Below are 15,166 nucleotides of genomic sequence, written 5' to 3'. Positions count from 1 at the left end.
TAAATATACCCATCAAATGATTTAAAGATATTAGCTAGAAGAAACCAAATCCAGGAAATATGAAAACTGCAGCTTATGAGTTGTTACAAAATGCGATCTTTCAAAATATTGACCAAATTCACACAGATTAAGGCTACTTTCACATCTGCGCTTTTGCTAGATCCATCATGGATCAGCAAAAACCCTTCCGTCATGATAATACAACAGTTTGCATCCGGTTGTATTATCTCTAAAATGGCCAAGATGGATCAGTCTCTAAAACCATTGTAAGTCAATGGGGGATGGATCTGTTTTCTTTTGTGTCAGAGAAAACGGATCAGTCACCATTGACTTACATTGTGAGTCATGACGGATTTGTCTTGCTCCGCATCCCAGGACGCTCTCAGAAATGCTGCTTGCTGCACTTTTGTGTGCGTCATGGGAACGCAATGAAATGGAACGGATTGCATTCTGGTGCATTCCGTTCAGTTTTGTCCTCACCGAGAATGAATGGGGACAAAACTGAAGTGTTTTCCCCCTGCTATTGAGATCTTATGACGGATCTCAATAGCGGAAAGGAAAAGCGCAGATGTGAAAATAGTCTAACAAATATATTTGGGTATCCTGGTTCAGAACACCTTACCTGTCTTTTCTTAATTGTTGTAGAATTAACAGAAGTTTCAAGATGTTCACATGGTACATTTTCTAATGTATCAGAGCTTTGTTTTGCTGTTGTATGACAATAAGGAAAATATGTGTAGGTTACTTCACTGACAAAAATGTATTTTAAAAATTAAATTTAGTCGTCCAGTTTAGAAAAAAAATATTTTTGTGAACTCACCTGTAAAATCTCTTTCTTGCCGAGTTTTCATTGGGGGACACAGGGCCGTGGGTATAGCTTGCTGCTGCCGCCACTAGGAGGCAACACTAGGCTAGAACTGTTAACCCCTCCCCTGCAGGCTATACCCCCTCCAGCCAGAAGAGAGCATATCAGTTTGTGGCCAAGCAATAGGAGTAGGAGAAAAAAAAAACGAAACAAGAAGGTTAAAAAATACACAACAAACGCCAGTGGTCCGAACCGAAGACCCACTTGGCTAACCCATCGCTAAACATCAGCATCAAAAGGAAATATCCATACTGGGTGGGTGTTGTGTTCCCCAATGAAAACTCAGTGAGAAAGAGATTTTACAGGAGCGTTCACAAAAATGTCATTTTCTCGCTCGTTATCATTGGGAGGGGGGGACAGGACCGTGGGACGTCACACGCCTATGGAAAAAAAGCCCTTGAAAATGCTTAATATACTGCCGCCTGCGAGAACTTGCGGCCCGGAGCGGCAACTGGCCTAGGAAAGCACCTGGTAAAACTTGGAGAACGTGTGACAGGAAGACCAAGACGCTGCCTTATACAACTGCGAAGCAGAGGCATGGTGGAGATGAACCTAAGAAGCGCCGACCACTGGTCGGGTGTACTGTAACTCGGCTGGGCGGTGCCTTGCCTTGGGAGCGGAATGCCTCAGCAATTGTTAAACAGATTCACCTGGGAACATCCCCTTGGAGGCTGTCGAGCCTTTACAAGGACCTACAGGAATAACTAGGTAAGAATCCGTACCGCGGAAAGAGCTAGTCATAGACAAGCAAACCTCTGAGCCCAAATCACGACTGATAGAGAGCTCACTCTCCAGGATGCGAGGGAAAGAAAAAAAAGAAGGGAAAACAATGTCTGTGTAGACATGGAAGGTGGTGACTACCTTCAGCAAAAAAAAAGGAGGTAATGGGCGGAGGACTGCCTGTGGGTGTATGACAAGCAAAAAATGTTCATACAAGAAGGCGCTACCAACTCGAAATTCGCCGGGTGGGAGGAATGCCGTAGAGAGAGGTCATGATCCTCACTGAAAAGCCACCAAACGACCTACAGGCCATGTGGACGAAACCAGCTACCTGGCCCCAACCATGAAAGCAGAACCAAAATCCCAGGATCCTCCTCTGCTAAAGAGAAATTCTCCCTAGGAAGCGGTAAATTGGTAGACCGATGCCCCCAGAGCCGTAGAGGCTTGTGGTGAGACTTCTAGCAAAAGAAGCTGTTGATAAACCACAGAGACAAACGTCTGAATCAGGCATGCCGAACCGCAGGCCAAAGAACCAATACCTTGGAGATAGGTAGAAGTAAGGCCGATGTGAGAATCACCGGCGGTGGAAAGGCTCGCCAGCGACCATATATTGACAGTGTGGCAACGCTGCCCGATGGGAAAAATTGAACCAGACCAAAATGAGAGAAATACTCCTGCCGGATGGAGTGCGATGACAACGTCCAACGTCCCAACCGTACCTGAGAAACATTGGTCACATAGGAAAAAAAATAGTTATGGGATTCCGGAGCAGTACCACGCTACTGGCCAGATAGACAGAAGGGGGAGACAGGCAACCATTCAGCTCGAGGAGGAACAAGAATTAGAACGGGTGTTTTGTTCCAGGAATGAAATGTCTATCGGCGGTGGCAAGGCATGACAGCCACCCTGCTCTGCCTGGCGTGGTGAGCCTCGTAGTCTACCCACAGAATGGGCAGTGAAAAAAAAATAAGACCACCATCGGACTGACATGACATAGCCATTACTCATGTCTTGAGAGGTAATTGTAGATACAGATAAAAATAGAGTGGATAGCTCACCTTCTTTATGGTATGATACTGGTGCTCTAGTCAAAAAACTGATCACCCAATCAGTATAGAGGTTTTTTAAAAATGAAAAAATGTAAGACTGGCACTCAGATATGTGGGTTCACACAGACAGTAGCATTTTATTACAGCAATATACACTAAAAACACATGTAAAAATAAAATAAAATACAATAGTAAAATACAAAAATAAAAATGAAATTAAATCTTGTGCAAAATCGCAGATGGTATGCACACTGGTGCAAGCTGCACGTGATGTGCAGATATCTATTCCTTCAACAAATTTGGCTTATGATAGCACAATACGTTATTGAAGTATGTGTCCAGGTATAGGACTGAAGGAGTTGAAATAAATGTCCGTTTCATACAATGACTCTGTGTACCTTAGGTAATACTCCCTGTATAAGGGATGACGTGGCCGAACAATATAGTCCGATGCAGGACCTTGATTTGCTGGTCTGATGTAATTATTGTGTGTGGTTTTAGTGGTAGGGCGTATGATGATAATTTCCCCTGTGATATCGGGGACGCCGCTAAAGTTTCCACTCACCATTCACTGCCGGCGTCTTCCTGCTTGGCGTCCTCGACCGAGCCTTCCGCGTCACGTGATACGTGTCTCGCAGGACTTGCTACTCACTGCCGGCGTCTTCCTGCTTAGCGTCCTCGACCGAGACTTCCGCGTCACGTGATACGTGTCTCGCGGGGCTTGCTACTCAGTCCGGTCTTTCGTACCAATAGTCTTTCAAAGCTTTGTATGGAGCGCTCCGTAGTTGAAAATGGTCCTTTAGTCCTGTGCACTAGGTCCGGATCTTTGTGTATGGGGGTGAACTCTGCCAGACGCGTTTCAGGGACCTCTCTCCCCTTCCTCAGTGGCTCTTTGTAGATACAGGTAGCACACCCAGGTTCAATGGGAAGGATTCACCTGTAGAGGGAGGGATGTGGTAGGCGCCACCGCCCACCAGCCGGGTCCGGAACATGGCTGGAAAGAGAAGGCCACGGAACCAATACCCCATGCAAATGCAGATGAGGGGAAAGTAGTAATGTAGGAGCCACCAAGGCTTGCGGGGTGGCCGTGAACCCTGAGCCAGAGATAGAAAAAAAAAACAAGAAAAAAAAGAGGCTAGGGCTAAAGCCCATTCCCCATCTGAAACTGGCGCTATACAGAAGTAGCCACAGGATCTAGTGGCCATGCAAAACTCCGCCTGAGGAGGAAGCCATGCAAGGGGAGCCACAAGTTTATTGATAGCACCATAATCCAGCTGAGGAGGGGGGCCACACAGCAGAGGCCACTGAATTCAGTGCTAGAAGAATCTGCAACCGGACGAAGGAGCTGTGCAGGAGGAACCATAGAATGTAGTTAATACAACATTGGTCTATTGAGATCTAGAATCCCTGTAGGGGTCCCTAACTAATGTTAAAAATTATATCTTTATTGATTATTTATTTAAGAAATTTTTTGGGAAACACACACTCTAAAGAATAAAATTTATTTAAAATTATCAGTGTCTAGTGTCATATGGGATTATTCCGGAGTAGTGTAATTGCGTTCACCATTGTTTTGTGGGGTCCCTTGGTGGGTGTAACTCATCCCACCTTTTACTGTAGGGTGGTATTCACACTGGCAGTTATAGTGCTGATTGTTTTCTTGTAGTCACATGCGGTACACTAGTGAAGGTATCACTCCTGCTGAGAATCTCTGCTATCTAACCTCTGTAATCAAGGTGACCATACAGCTAACAATGTTGCTGTTCTTGTATTAGATGTAACTATTTGTCTCTGCCACAGGGCTGCCTCTGAATCGCTAGTCTCCCTCGCTTTCTACTATCTCCCTCCTCTCTCTCTCTCTGCTTAGACTATACTAAGTCCTCTATTCATAGAGGTCTCAGTTGACGCTGTGAATACCTATTTCCCTCACGCTAACACTCTCCTTGTATGCTACGCTGCTGCTACAGCGTGCTAAAGACAGTTTCTCCCTGCGAACTAGACACTGTTTAAAACGTGTCACATATACCCCACATCCCCTGACGAAGCCACAGCGTGTGGCGAAACATGTCGGGAGGGGTGGTATAGTGTTACACGTTTTAAACAGTGTCTAGTTCGCAGGGAGAAACAGTCTTTAGCACGCTGTAGCAGCAGCGTAGCATACAAGGAGAGTGTTAGAGTGAGGGAAATAGGTATTCACAGCGCCAACTGAGACCTCTAAGAATAGTAATAGAGGACTTAGTATAGTCTGAGCAGAGAGAGAGAGAGAGAGAGGAGGGAGACAGTAGAGAGCGAGGGAGACTAGCGATTCAGAGGCAGCCCTGTGGCAGAGACAAATAGTTACATCTAATACAAGAACAGCAACATTGTTAGCTGTATGGTCACCTTGATTACAGAGGTTAGATAGAGATTCTCAGCAGGAGTGATACCTTCACTAGTGTACCGCATGTGACTACAAGAAAACAAACACAGCTCCCCCAGGAGCTGTGTCTGTAAGATTTTAATAAGGATGGCAGGGCTGAAGATGGACTAGGGAGAGGTGATCTGCAGACGCTGAACCTGTGTGAGGGCCAGATTAGAAAGACGGAATGAATATAGTAACTGTGTAATCAGCAGTGAGGGACACAATAGATACATAGTTGCGGACCTAACACTATTACCAAGTACGGCGTTTGCCTGGTGTCGGGGTGACACCTACTGGCACTGAAGTGTCATTACACAATTAAATACAGAGAAGTCCATGATATCTATGAGAGAATGTCCCTCTGATTAATCGGACAATAGGAATACTGAGCCCACAGGTCCAAGCCCTCCATATGCATTTTAAAAGAGTGTGTTTTTTTGTTTTTTGTATGTTAAATATAGTATTTAATAAAAGGAAAATAAAAGTTATATTTTAATATAAGACCAGAAACAGGAATTATAGTCAGCAGACTATTGGAATATTGATTTGACCTCCTGGGTTTAGTGGGTCATCTGAAGTAGTACAAGAAAACAATCAGCACTATAACTGCCAGTGTGAATACCACCCTACAGTAAAAGGTGGGATGAGTTACACCCACCAAGGGACCCCACAAAACAATGGTGAACGCAATTACACTACTCCGGAATAATCCCATATGACACTAGACACTGATAATTTTAAATAAATTTTCTTCTTTAGAGTGTGTGTTTCCCAAAAATTTTCTTAAATAAATAATCAATAAAGATATAATTTTTAACATTAGTTAGGGACCCCTACAGGGATTCTAGGTCTCAATAGACCAATGTTGTATTAATATAAAATATCCCGAGGGTCTCTAAAAGGGACTTTGATCAATAAATAGTATGTAGTTGCAACGCATACCAGGGGATGAAAGCTGCTGCCTAGTAGGCCGCGAAGCTGGGGCCTAAAGTTTTTTAGCACGGCCGACCGGGAGGACAGAGGGACCTGGAGCAGGGTGCGAAATGCGCACACCGGCCGGGGAGGGGGGGGGGGGGGGATGGTTCACCCCACGGGCCGGGAAGACAAACAGCACGGGCTGGAATTTTTTGCGGTGCCCAGCCAATCATGCAGGCGTTAACCCTTCCAGAGCGGCGCGCTTGGTGCCCGCTCCTGAAAAAGGGCGGATCATGTGCTAGATATCGGGGAGCGGAAAGCCTCCTCCGCTCCCCTGCCTGCCTGTCCGACCGGTGCATGGTTCCTGACTACAGCGGTGCGCTCGGGCTCCCGCTGTCTTAGAACAGTTATTAACCCCCCATGTGCCCGTGTAGCCGCCGGCCTAGAGGGGAGGGGAGGGGGGGGGGGGGGGGGTTGAGAGGGATTGCCTTTAGAGGTCCTGGGCTACGATAAATGAAGCCCTGTGCCTGTAAACCTTTGAAAACTATTGCCACCAAAGAGGGAGGGAGGGGAAAGAGGGTTAAACATACTTATCTAATCCCATGTACTCGCCTCATCTTCATCCACTTCTCTTCCCCCCTCCCTAAGTGGACCCGCAAGGTCACCTTTTCCAGCAGGGTCACCTCCATAGCAACTGTCACCGGAGTGGCAGGAGTCTGGTATGGCGGGAGGGTCTTTTCCTTTGGCGGACCTAGGTGACCCTTTTGCTGGAGGGAAGCAGGGGAGCTGGGGTGCCCTAGATCCACCTTTTGCTTCTGTGGGGAGGTCGAGCGGTGAGGGACTCCGACACCGGCCTTGCTCCCCGGGATAACAGAGAGGCTGGGCGACTCTGTTTCCCAAATCTAAAAGGGAAAAAGGAAAACTAAACAAAATAAATAAATCAAACGAAGAAGCCACCCTGCTTAAGGCAGGGAGGTCTGCCTTCTATGGATACTAAGCTAAAACTAATATGCTTTCTCCTGGCTGGAGAGGGTATAGCCTGCAGGGGAGAAGTTAACAGTTCTAGCCTAGTGTCGCCTTCTAGTGGCAGCAGCAAGCTATACTCACGTTCCTGTGTCCCCACGGTCTTGTGTCCCCCAATGATAATGAGTGCGAAATCAAATGTTAAATACCTTACTGGGGTATTTGGAGTTAAAGGGGTTGTGCAGCCTGTTTATATCACGTGTCATCTCCCCTGTAGCGGCGGCGTAGTGTAAATACAAGTACTCGCTCTGTTCAAGTAAATGGGAGCTGAGCTGCTGTACAGCAGCGCCGAAAACTAGACAGTGGATGGACTGTACAGTTTCCAGCACTGGCAGCTGCTTGATGAGGGTATTCACTTCCTACCAATCTGATACTGATGACCTATCCTGAGGATAGGCAATCAATATATAAGTAGTGGAAAACACTTTTAAGGAATTAATGAAGTTTCAACTCACAAACCACAATGAAACTAATTTATATCCGACAATAACTGTAAGGCCAGATTCGGTCACATCACCAACTGAACCCAACTGTCCTACTCACCCTAATGTTAGGGTCAAACGGTGTAGAGCACTAAAGCTTTACAGTGTGAACCCAGCAGATGGTGGACTACTGGAGTCTGGGGTAATGCTGCCAAAAAGCATTAGAATTTGCCAAAAATTAGGCAGAGGTAAAGTCCTATTATTATTACTGGAAGTAAACAGTTATAAAGACTTGTGAAATGGACTCACCTGTAATGGGTTTGCTTATTATCCTCTTGCACATTTTGTCTGGATGCCATGGTGTGCCTCGCTCCAAAGAAAAGAGTCTCCTCAGCGGTCTACAAAAGAAGCACAAAAGAAGCCATGTTAAACTGTTTTCCGGCTCTTTGGCCTCTACAGTTTTATACAAATAACTTTCAGCCATTGTATAGTGAAAAAGTGTGCACTTTTTAATATTACTCTTTCAATTTCTGTGCATTTTCAATCTTTCTGCTTGCTGTAAGTGAATGGAAGCATGTTTGTTTATCTAGTTCAAACCTTTCTTGCTCATGTAGGCTTGTGTAACACAGCAAAAGTAACGCATAAATACAAAAAATTTGTCACAGCCTATGGTGTGCGTAGTGACATTTTCCTTCACTTGGCTGCCCGTGACTACGTTTGGTGTTGTATGCATGTGGTGGCAGTGTCTCGGCCTTCTGGCTGATCCCCAGGACATTGCCACGCATGCCGTTGCCAGCGGCAACAGGTGAAGTGTGTGTTTATGTCTGTACTTCCCCTTTAAGTGTCCGTCTTCCCTTGCCTTGTGTTGGAAGGGTTATTTAGTATGTGAGCACTGGGTGTGTCTGTGTGTGGGTGTGGCTACATGGGCTATAAAGCCTCAGTTAAGATCAGTAGTCTGAGGGGTACTCCAGCCTTGTTTGTAAGCAGGAGGCACCCTCCTGGTCCATTATACCATCTGCCAGTGAGGGCCACCATTGTGGTCATAAATGTTTATATGTGATGTTAAGTTGATGTTGTTTTCCTTTCATGTTTAATGCAGCTATGGATCTGGGTTCCTGTTTGTGTATGTGTGTTTGCTGTGTCCATTTATGTTTGGTCTGGATATCAGCTTGTGAGCACTGGATCCAGTCAGCAAGGCTGAGGCAGGTAGATGTGAACAAGAGTAGTTCTCCTGCCATATCCAAACATCTGTTTATGTACCCCATCTCCTTGCAGCTTGGCCAGTGAGACTCCTGTTCCTCCGTGTTCAGAAGGAACAGGTCGTCTTACCCTGCTCTTTGTTCCAGGGAAATCCTGAGGGCGAGTAGGAATATTAGGTTCCGGTGTATGAGCCCTCCCACCATCAGGGTTGGCTCATATGGTTAGGAGTCAGGGTCAGATTAGGGACGCGATAGGAGGTGACCTGCTCCCCAATTCTGTCGTCCTGGCTGAGCAGCCACTAACATCTTCTGGCATCGCACGGCTGAGGGTTTTCCCCAACCTCAGCCGTGACAAAATTGCTGCAATAAAACTTCAGTGTGATGATTCAGTGGTTAGCAGTGTTGCTTGATGTGTATGAAATGTGTCCTTACTGTATAAAATTAGATTCAGAGACCCAAATTCGGTTTTGTGACGCTTGTCTATTCTTATCTATGGTAGAGCAAATCACAAGCCACCTTGTGACTATTGTAAAAATTCCAACTTTCTGCAATAGTTGCAAGGTGGCTTTCAGCTTTTTTCCCCATGGTAAGAAATCTCCATGTGACCTCCATTTGTCACATAGCTCTGATCTAACAGACACTGACTTGCTATAGGAGCATACTACAAGAAAATTTAGCACATTCATATACATAGTCACAGGTGCATATCCATCAAGCAAACATGGTTGATAAAAGAAATGGCTGCACAACATTTCAGATACAAACAATAGAGCTGAGAAATGGGGATCATTCTAAGGCTACTTTCACACTGGTGTTTCTGGGTCCGCTTGTGAGATCCGTTTCAGGGCTTTCACAAGCGGCTCAAATCAGATCAGTTCAACCCCAATGCATTCTGAATGGAAAAGGATCCGTTCAGAATGCATCAATTTGGCTGCATTTGGTCTCCGTTGCGTTTTTTAGACGGTCACTAAAACGCAGCTTGCAGCGTTTTGGTGACAGTCTGACTATGCGGAGCCAAACGGATCCTGACTTACAATGTAAGTGAATGGGGACGAATCCGTTTTTCACTGACACAATATGGTGCAATTGAAAACGGATCCGTCCCTCATTGACTTTCAATGTAAATCAAGACGGATCCGTTTTGACAGACTTTTTTTGAATGAATAATGCAAACGGATCCGTTATGAACGGATACAAGCGTTTGCATTATTGGTGCGAATCCGTCTGAGCAGATACAAGACAGATCCGCACCGAACGTGAAAAATGGAAGCTCTTAGCGTACATTTTTGATCAAACGTGTGTCGGGGCCATCTACCAAGCGTCAAGGTGGCTTCTGCAGACGGGTACCTGACACTAATATACCGCCTCTCTTGGACTTACCTAAGCCTACATTTTCAGGGCAGTGCAAGAACCAGCTACATTTGTACTCTGCTCAGCAGCCCCAGGCAGATGGCCGTTGCTCAGTCTGAAAAGAGTTGCTACCCTCAATATATACTATAAGAAAATTTTGACCAAAAAAATTTAGGCTATAAGAGAGAGCATCTGTATAAGGACAGTTTTTATTCTCAGGATATAAACAGTGAATATTCTCATTCACTGATTGAAAGCTCATGAAAAAAAATCATCAAAAAGTTATTTGAAAATTGCACTGATTGATTAACAGGGTTCTCTGTGATTAGCAAACAAAAATTTACCTGTGAGGCCATCTACTGGCTGCAGTGGTCCTAGGTAGTAAATAAAGACTGGCAAGGAAGACCAGGACAGTCTGGAATAGTGGGTGATTCAACAGGTACTGTAAGTAACGCTTTTTTCATTTTATACCACCATGGCTGGAGCAGGAGCCTCCCTTTTTGCTCTGTCTGCCGTAGCACATAAAGACAGTTTTTCACCACCTCTTGCCTAAATCACAATCCATTAGCTGTTACTAGCCAAAAAAGGAACAAGTCAGCAGGGGATTATTCCATGTGTTCTCTGCACGATTTCAATAAGACTCTTGGAGCATACCCAAAGTCCTGCAAACTTCCTAAGGGCTCATGCACATGGCTGCTGCCGTATTGCAGCCCACATCATGGATGCAGACCCATTCCCTTGAATGGGACTGCAATCCAGGAGATGTGGTGCGGTGAGAAATAGAGGCACGGATCGTAAGCCCACGGAAGCACTACGGAGTGCTTCCATGGGTTTTCTGTCTGTGCCTCCGCACCGCAAAGAAGTAGTGCATGCACTACTTTTTTGCGGTGTGGACCATCGGATGCGGATCGCGGACCCCTTCAAGTGAATGGGTCAGTGATCCGCATGCGGCTGCCCCATGGTCGGTGCCCAAGCATTGCGGACTGCAATTTGCGGTCCACTGCACGGGCCCGGCCAACACACAGTCGTGTGCAGAGCCCCGACAGTGCAAGCAAAATTATCTCCTGTTATTTTATCATTCATATCTATGATTAGTGTTCCTTTATACAAAGCAAACAGTTTCTTACCTTTCTGTTGCTTTATCTGTAATATGCGCGGCTTCCCCTGTCAATTCATTTCTTGTAAATAAAAGCAAAAGGAATAAAAGGAGTTTAGACTTCCGCGTTGCAATACATTGAAGCCAGAGTTATCGCATTTTACAGGGTTGTCTCATGAACACAAACTCTCTCCATAAGGCATTAACATATTTAATTATATAAAGCTACAAAATGTTCTAAAATACAATAAGGGCAGATCCACACGCACCAAAACTTCTTTAGATTTTCCCTCTGCATTTGTGAGTGGAAGATCAGCAGCGATATGCAGTAGCAGCAACAGCAAAGTTGATGATTTAGGTCAATGGGGAAGTCAAAATCTGCAACAAAACCCAAAAGTTGTGGATTTTTCTGCACCAAAATCCAGATGTGTGGAAAATCTGCAGCGGAAAGCAACAGGAGCAAAGTGGATGATTGTACCCACTGAGGTCAAAATCGGCAACAAATCCCAAATTCTCTGGATTTTGCTGCATGTGTGGAGAAGGAAATTGAAGAAAACGGCAGCACTCCTAATTCTTCAATGATTCTGTATTTAATTCACCAAAATGTGCAACATTTCAACCCTTGAAAAAGACCTCGTGGGGTCGAAACGTTGCACATTTTGGTGAATAAAATGCTGAATCTTTGAATAATTAGGAGTGACACAGTTTTTCTCAATTTCCTTGAACTACGGGGGAACTACAGACTGGTTCCCATCACCGCTGGCACCACCACCACATTGGACATTTTTTCCGTAAGTGCTGCTACAAATCTTCTAGTATTTTTAATGCATGTGTGGAGAATTGTAAAATAAAAAAGCAGTTTACAATTAATATAAAACTATTGTAAGGTTTTTAATGTTTTAATCGGAAACGCTTAGATAAAAAAAAGTGTTTTTTTCTATGGGAGTTTTTATCGCTTGTTTAATAAAGACCATTGTTTTTAATGGGAAGCTGGAATTTGTTCCTCTTTTTTGGATGTACCTTTGGTGCTGTGTTCCGAGCACCTCCGTGCCTTCCAAACGATGAGCAGGAGAGCGCTTTGTCTATATTGTATAATATAAAACCACTATACAGGACTCAGAGACCAGCAGGGGGCCAGGCAAGCAGAAGATAGGGATAGTGGGCATACAGATTTTTGTATTCAGCCAATCTGCAACGGCGAATCTGCATTCAAAATCTACACAATTTGGTGTAAACTTGCCTGCAATTTCTCTACACTTGCTGTGGAAAGCCGGAATTAGACTTACCGGTAATTCATTTTCCACGAATCCATCATGACGGCCCAGAGAGAGATTGACCCCTGACCTCTGTAGGGGCAGGAACAGAGATTGGTGGTGGGAGGGATCCTTTTAAACCTTTCACCAGTGAGTTCCAGATTATAGTGCCACAATCACCGGTTAACAAGTGAAACAACAAAGTGTTTTTTTGTTTTTGGTATTAACTCATACCAAATCATTGGAATAAAAAAATTTGGGTGGGATATCATGCAGTCATGGTGGATTCGTGGAAAATTAATTACCGGTAAGTCTAATTCCGGCTTTCCACTTCACCACCATGACGGCCCAGAGAGACATAAATTATATACATCTTAGGGTGGGGCAACGGCCTGTCAGAGGACCTGGATAAGTAGAGTCTATAATGTTTAATGAAGGTGTTTACACTAGACCAGGTTGCAGCCTGGCATATTTGATCTAGGGAAGCTCCTGCCCTTTCAGCGAAAGAGGCAGACATGGCTCTCGTGGAGTGAGCCCGAATGACCTCTGGACAACTGATGCCTTCGATCTTGTAGCAGTCTGTTTTACCCATCGGGCAATGGTAGATCTGGAAGCTGCCTTCCCCTTATTTTTACCACAGAAGAGCACTAGTAAGTTTTCCACCTTCCTCAGGTCTCTAGTGACCTCTAGGTATTTTAGCACTGTTCGTTTAACGTCCAGGGTATGGAAACGTTCTTCTCCAGAATTCTTAGGGTTTTCACAAAAGGAGGGAAGAATGATCTCCTGGTTCCTATGGAAGTCTGTTACTACTGTTGGCAAAAACGTCGGGTCTAGCCTCAAGGTAATACGATCCTCCTGTATTGTGAGGTATGGTTGTCTTATTGACAATGCTTGGATCTTGCGTAACCTTTTTGCTGATGTTATAGCAATAAGAAAAGCCGCCTTCTGAGAAAGATGCTTCAGAGAACTTGAGTCCAAGGGTTCGTAAGGCGGACCTGTGAGTCCCCTAAAGATAGTATTTAAGTCCCAGGTAGGCACCCTTGATTTGAGAGATGGTCTTAGTCTAGCTGCAGACCTCAGGAATCTTTGGATCCATCTATGGCTGGCTAATTCGGAATCAAAATAGGCACTAAGCGCTGAGACCTGAACTCTAAGGGTAGAAGGATTTAACCCTGACTCTAGTCCCTTCTGCTGGAAATCCAGAATCTTCTGTATATTAGGTTTGGTCTGGGGCTTCGTCGCCTGACCAGGTGCATAATTTCTTCCAGATTTTAAAATAAATGGAGTTAGTCACCTTCTTTCTGCTGGCCTTCAAGGTAGAAATAACACCCTCAGAGAGACCTCTTCGTCTTAGAAGGTTGGACTCAGGTTCCAGGCCGAGAGGTTGAAGATGTCCGGATGAGATGGAGAACCAGCCCCTGGATCAGGAAATCCTTTCTCCCTGGGAGAATAAATGCTTTCTCTGGGGAGAGTTTGGTTAGAATCGAGAACCAGCTCCTCTTGGGCCAGTACGGGGTGACCAGGATTACTCTGGCTCTGTCCCTGATGATTTTTTGGAGAACCCTTGGGATTAATGGGAACGGAGGGAAGGCATATGCAAGGTCCCAGTTCCAGTGCAGGGAGAAGGCGTCGATCGCTAGGGGCCTGTCTCTTGGGTTTAGGGAGCAACAGGTTGATACCTTTGCGTTTATCCTTGTAGCGAATAGATCTACCCCTGGGAGGCCCCATCTCTGGACAATCAGATTGAAGATGTTGATGTTTAAGGACCATTCTCCCTGGTCTATAGTAGTCCTGCTGAGGAAGTCCGCTGCACAGTTTAGGCTTCCTTTTAAATGAATTGCAGATATTGATTTTACATTTTTGTCCCCCCAGAGGAAGATTTTTCTGGACAGACCTTCTAGTTTCTGAGACCGTGTGCCCCCCTGATGCTTGAGGTAGGACACGGTTGTTACATTGTCTGAATAGACCTTTATATGTTGGCTCCTTAGTTTTGGAGCGGCTGTTCGTATTGTTTCCCAAACTGCCCTGAGCTCCCTGTAGTTTGAGGACTGAGCTGCAATTTTAGGAGGCCAGTCTCCCTGGTAGAGATCGGAGTAAATTTTCGCACCCCACCCCCTTATGCTGGCATCGGTCTGAACATGTACTGCTGGGATCTTGAACCAGACCATGCCCTTTTTTTATTTTTTGTTTCAAGCCACCACCGGACTGAAGATTTTATGTGGCCCGGGATCAGGATTTTCTTAGAAGCCAGGACTGAAGGGCTCTGTAATGGGCCTGGCACCACGGGACTGCTACTATGCAGGCTGTCATCTGACCTAAAAGGCTCATAGTTTCTCTGAACGAGAAGGAGCGACGTCCCAAGAAGGCCCTGATTGATGACTGCAGGTTCTGGATTCTTTCTGCTGAAAGGAAGGTTGTTTGTTTTTCCGAATCCAGCAAAACCCCCAGGAACTTTACCCTGGTATTCGGAACTAGGGATGACTTTTTTAGGTTTATCACCCAACCTAGAGATGTCAGAAAGGATCAGATTTCTCGATCTGCTATAGACTGATCCACCGTGTTTGAAATTAGTAGAAAGTCGTCTAGATAAGGGACGACCGTCACCCCCTGAGGCCTCAGGGAGGCGACCATCTCTACCACCAGCTTTGTGAAAATCCTTGGGGCTGAGGCCAGCCCGAAGGGGAGAGCCACGAACTGGAAATGGTGAACAGACCCTCTGTGATCCCTTACAGCAAACCGCAGGAACCTTTGAGACTGGGAGTGAATAGGAACATGATAGTATGCGTCCTTTAAGTCGATTGTACAGAGGGACGCATCTTTCTGAATTAAAGGGATGGTAGAATTTAGAGATTCCATCTTGAACCTTTTGTAGA

The 15,166-nt window shown here is 45.3% G+C and overlaps 1 protein-coding gene across 2 annotated transcripts in view; it reads right to left on the bottom strand.

Annotated features, from left to right (window-relative positions):
* The window catches only part of TERF1 (telomeric repeat binding factor 1), a 48,267-nt gene that overhangs the window by 2,228 nt on the left and 30,873 nt on the right, over positions 1 to 15,166 (bottom strand). For both annotated transcript variants that reach the window (XM_044294373.1, XM_044294375.1), the window contains exons 9-11: positions 11,072 to 11,122; positions 7,705 to 7,793; positions 623 to 708 (exon numbers count right to left, since the gene is read on the bottom strand). In XM_044294373.1, the coding sequence (XP_044150308.1) occupies positions 623 to 708; positions 7,705 to 7,793; positions 11,072 to 11,122 (226 nt within the window). The remainder of the gene's footprint in view (positions 1 to 622; positions 709 to 7,704; positions 7,794 to 11,071; positions 11,123 to 15,166) is intronic.

Source organism: Bufo gargarizans, chromosome 5 (genome assembly GCF_014858855.1).
Source record: "Bufo gargarizans isolate SCDJY-AF-19 chromosome 5, ASM1485885v1, whole genome shotgun sequence".
Classification (NCBI taxonomy): domain Eukaryota; kingdom Metazoa; phylum Chordata; class Amphibia; order Anura; family Bufonidae; genus Bufo; species Bufo gargarizans.
The sequence above is the reverse complement of the archived record's forward strand: the minus strand, read 5'-3'. Positions and strand labels throughout refer to the sequence as shown.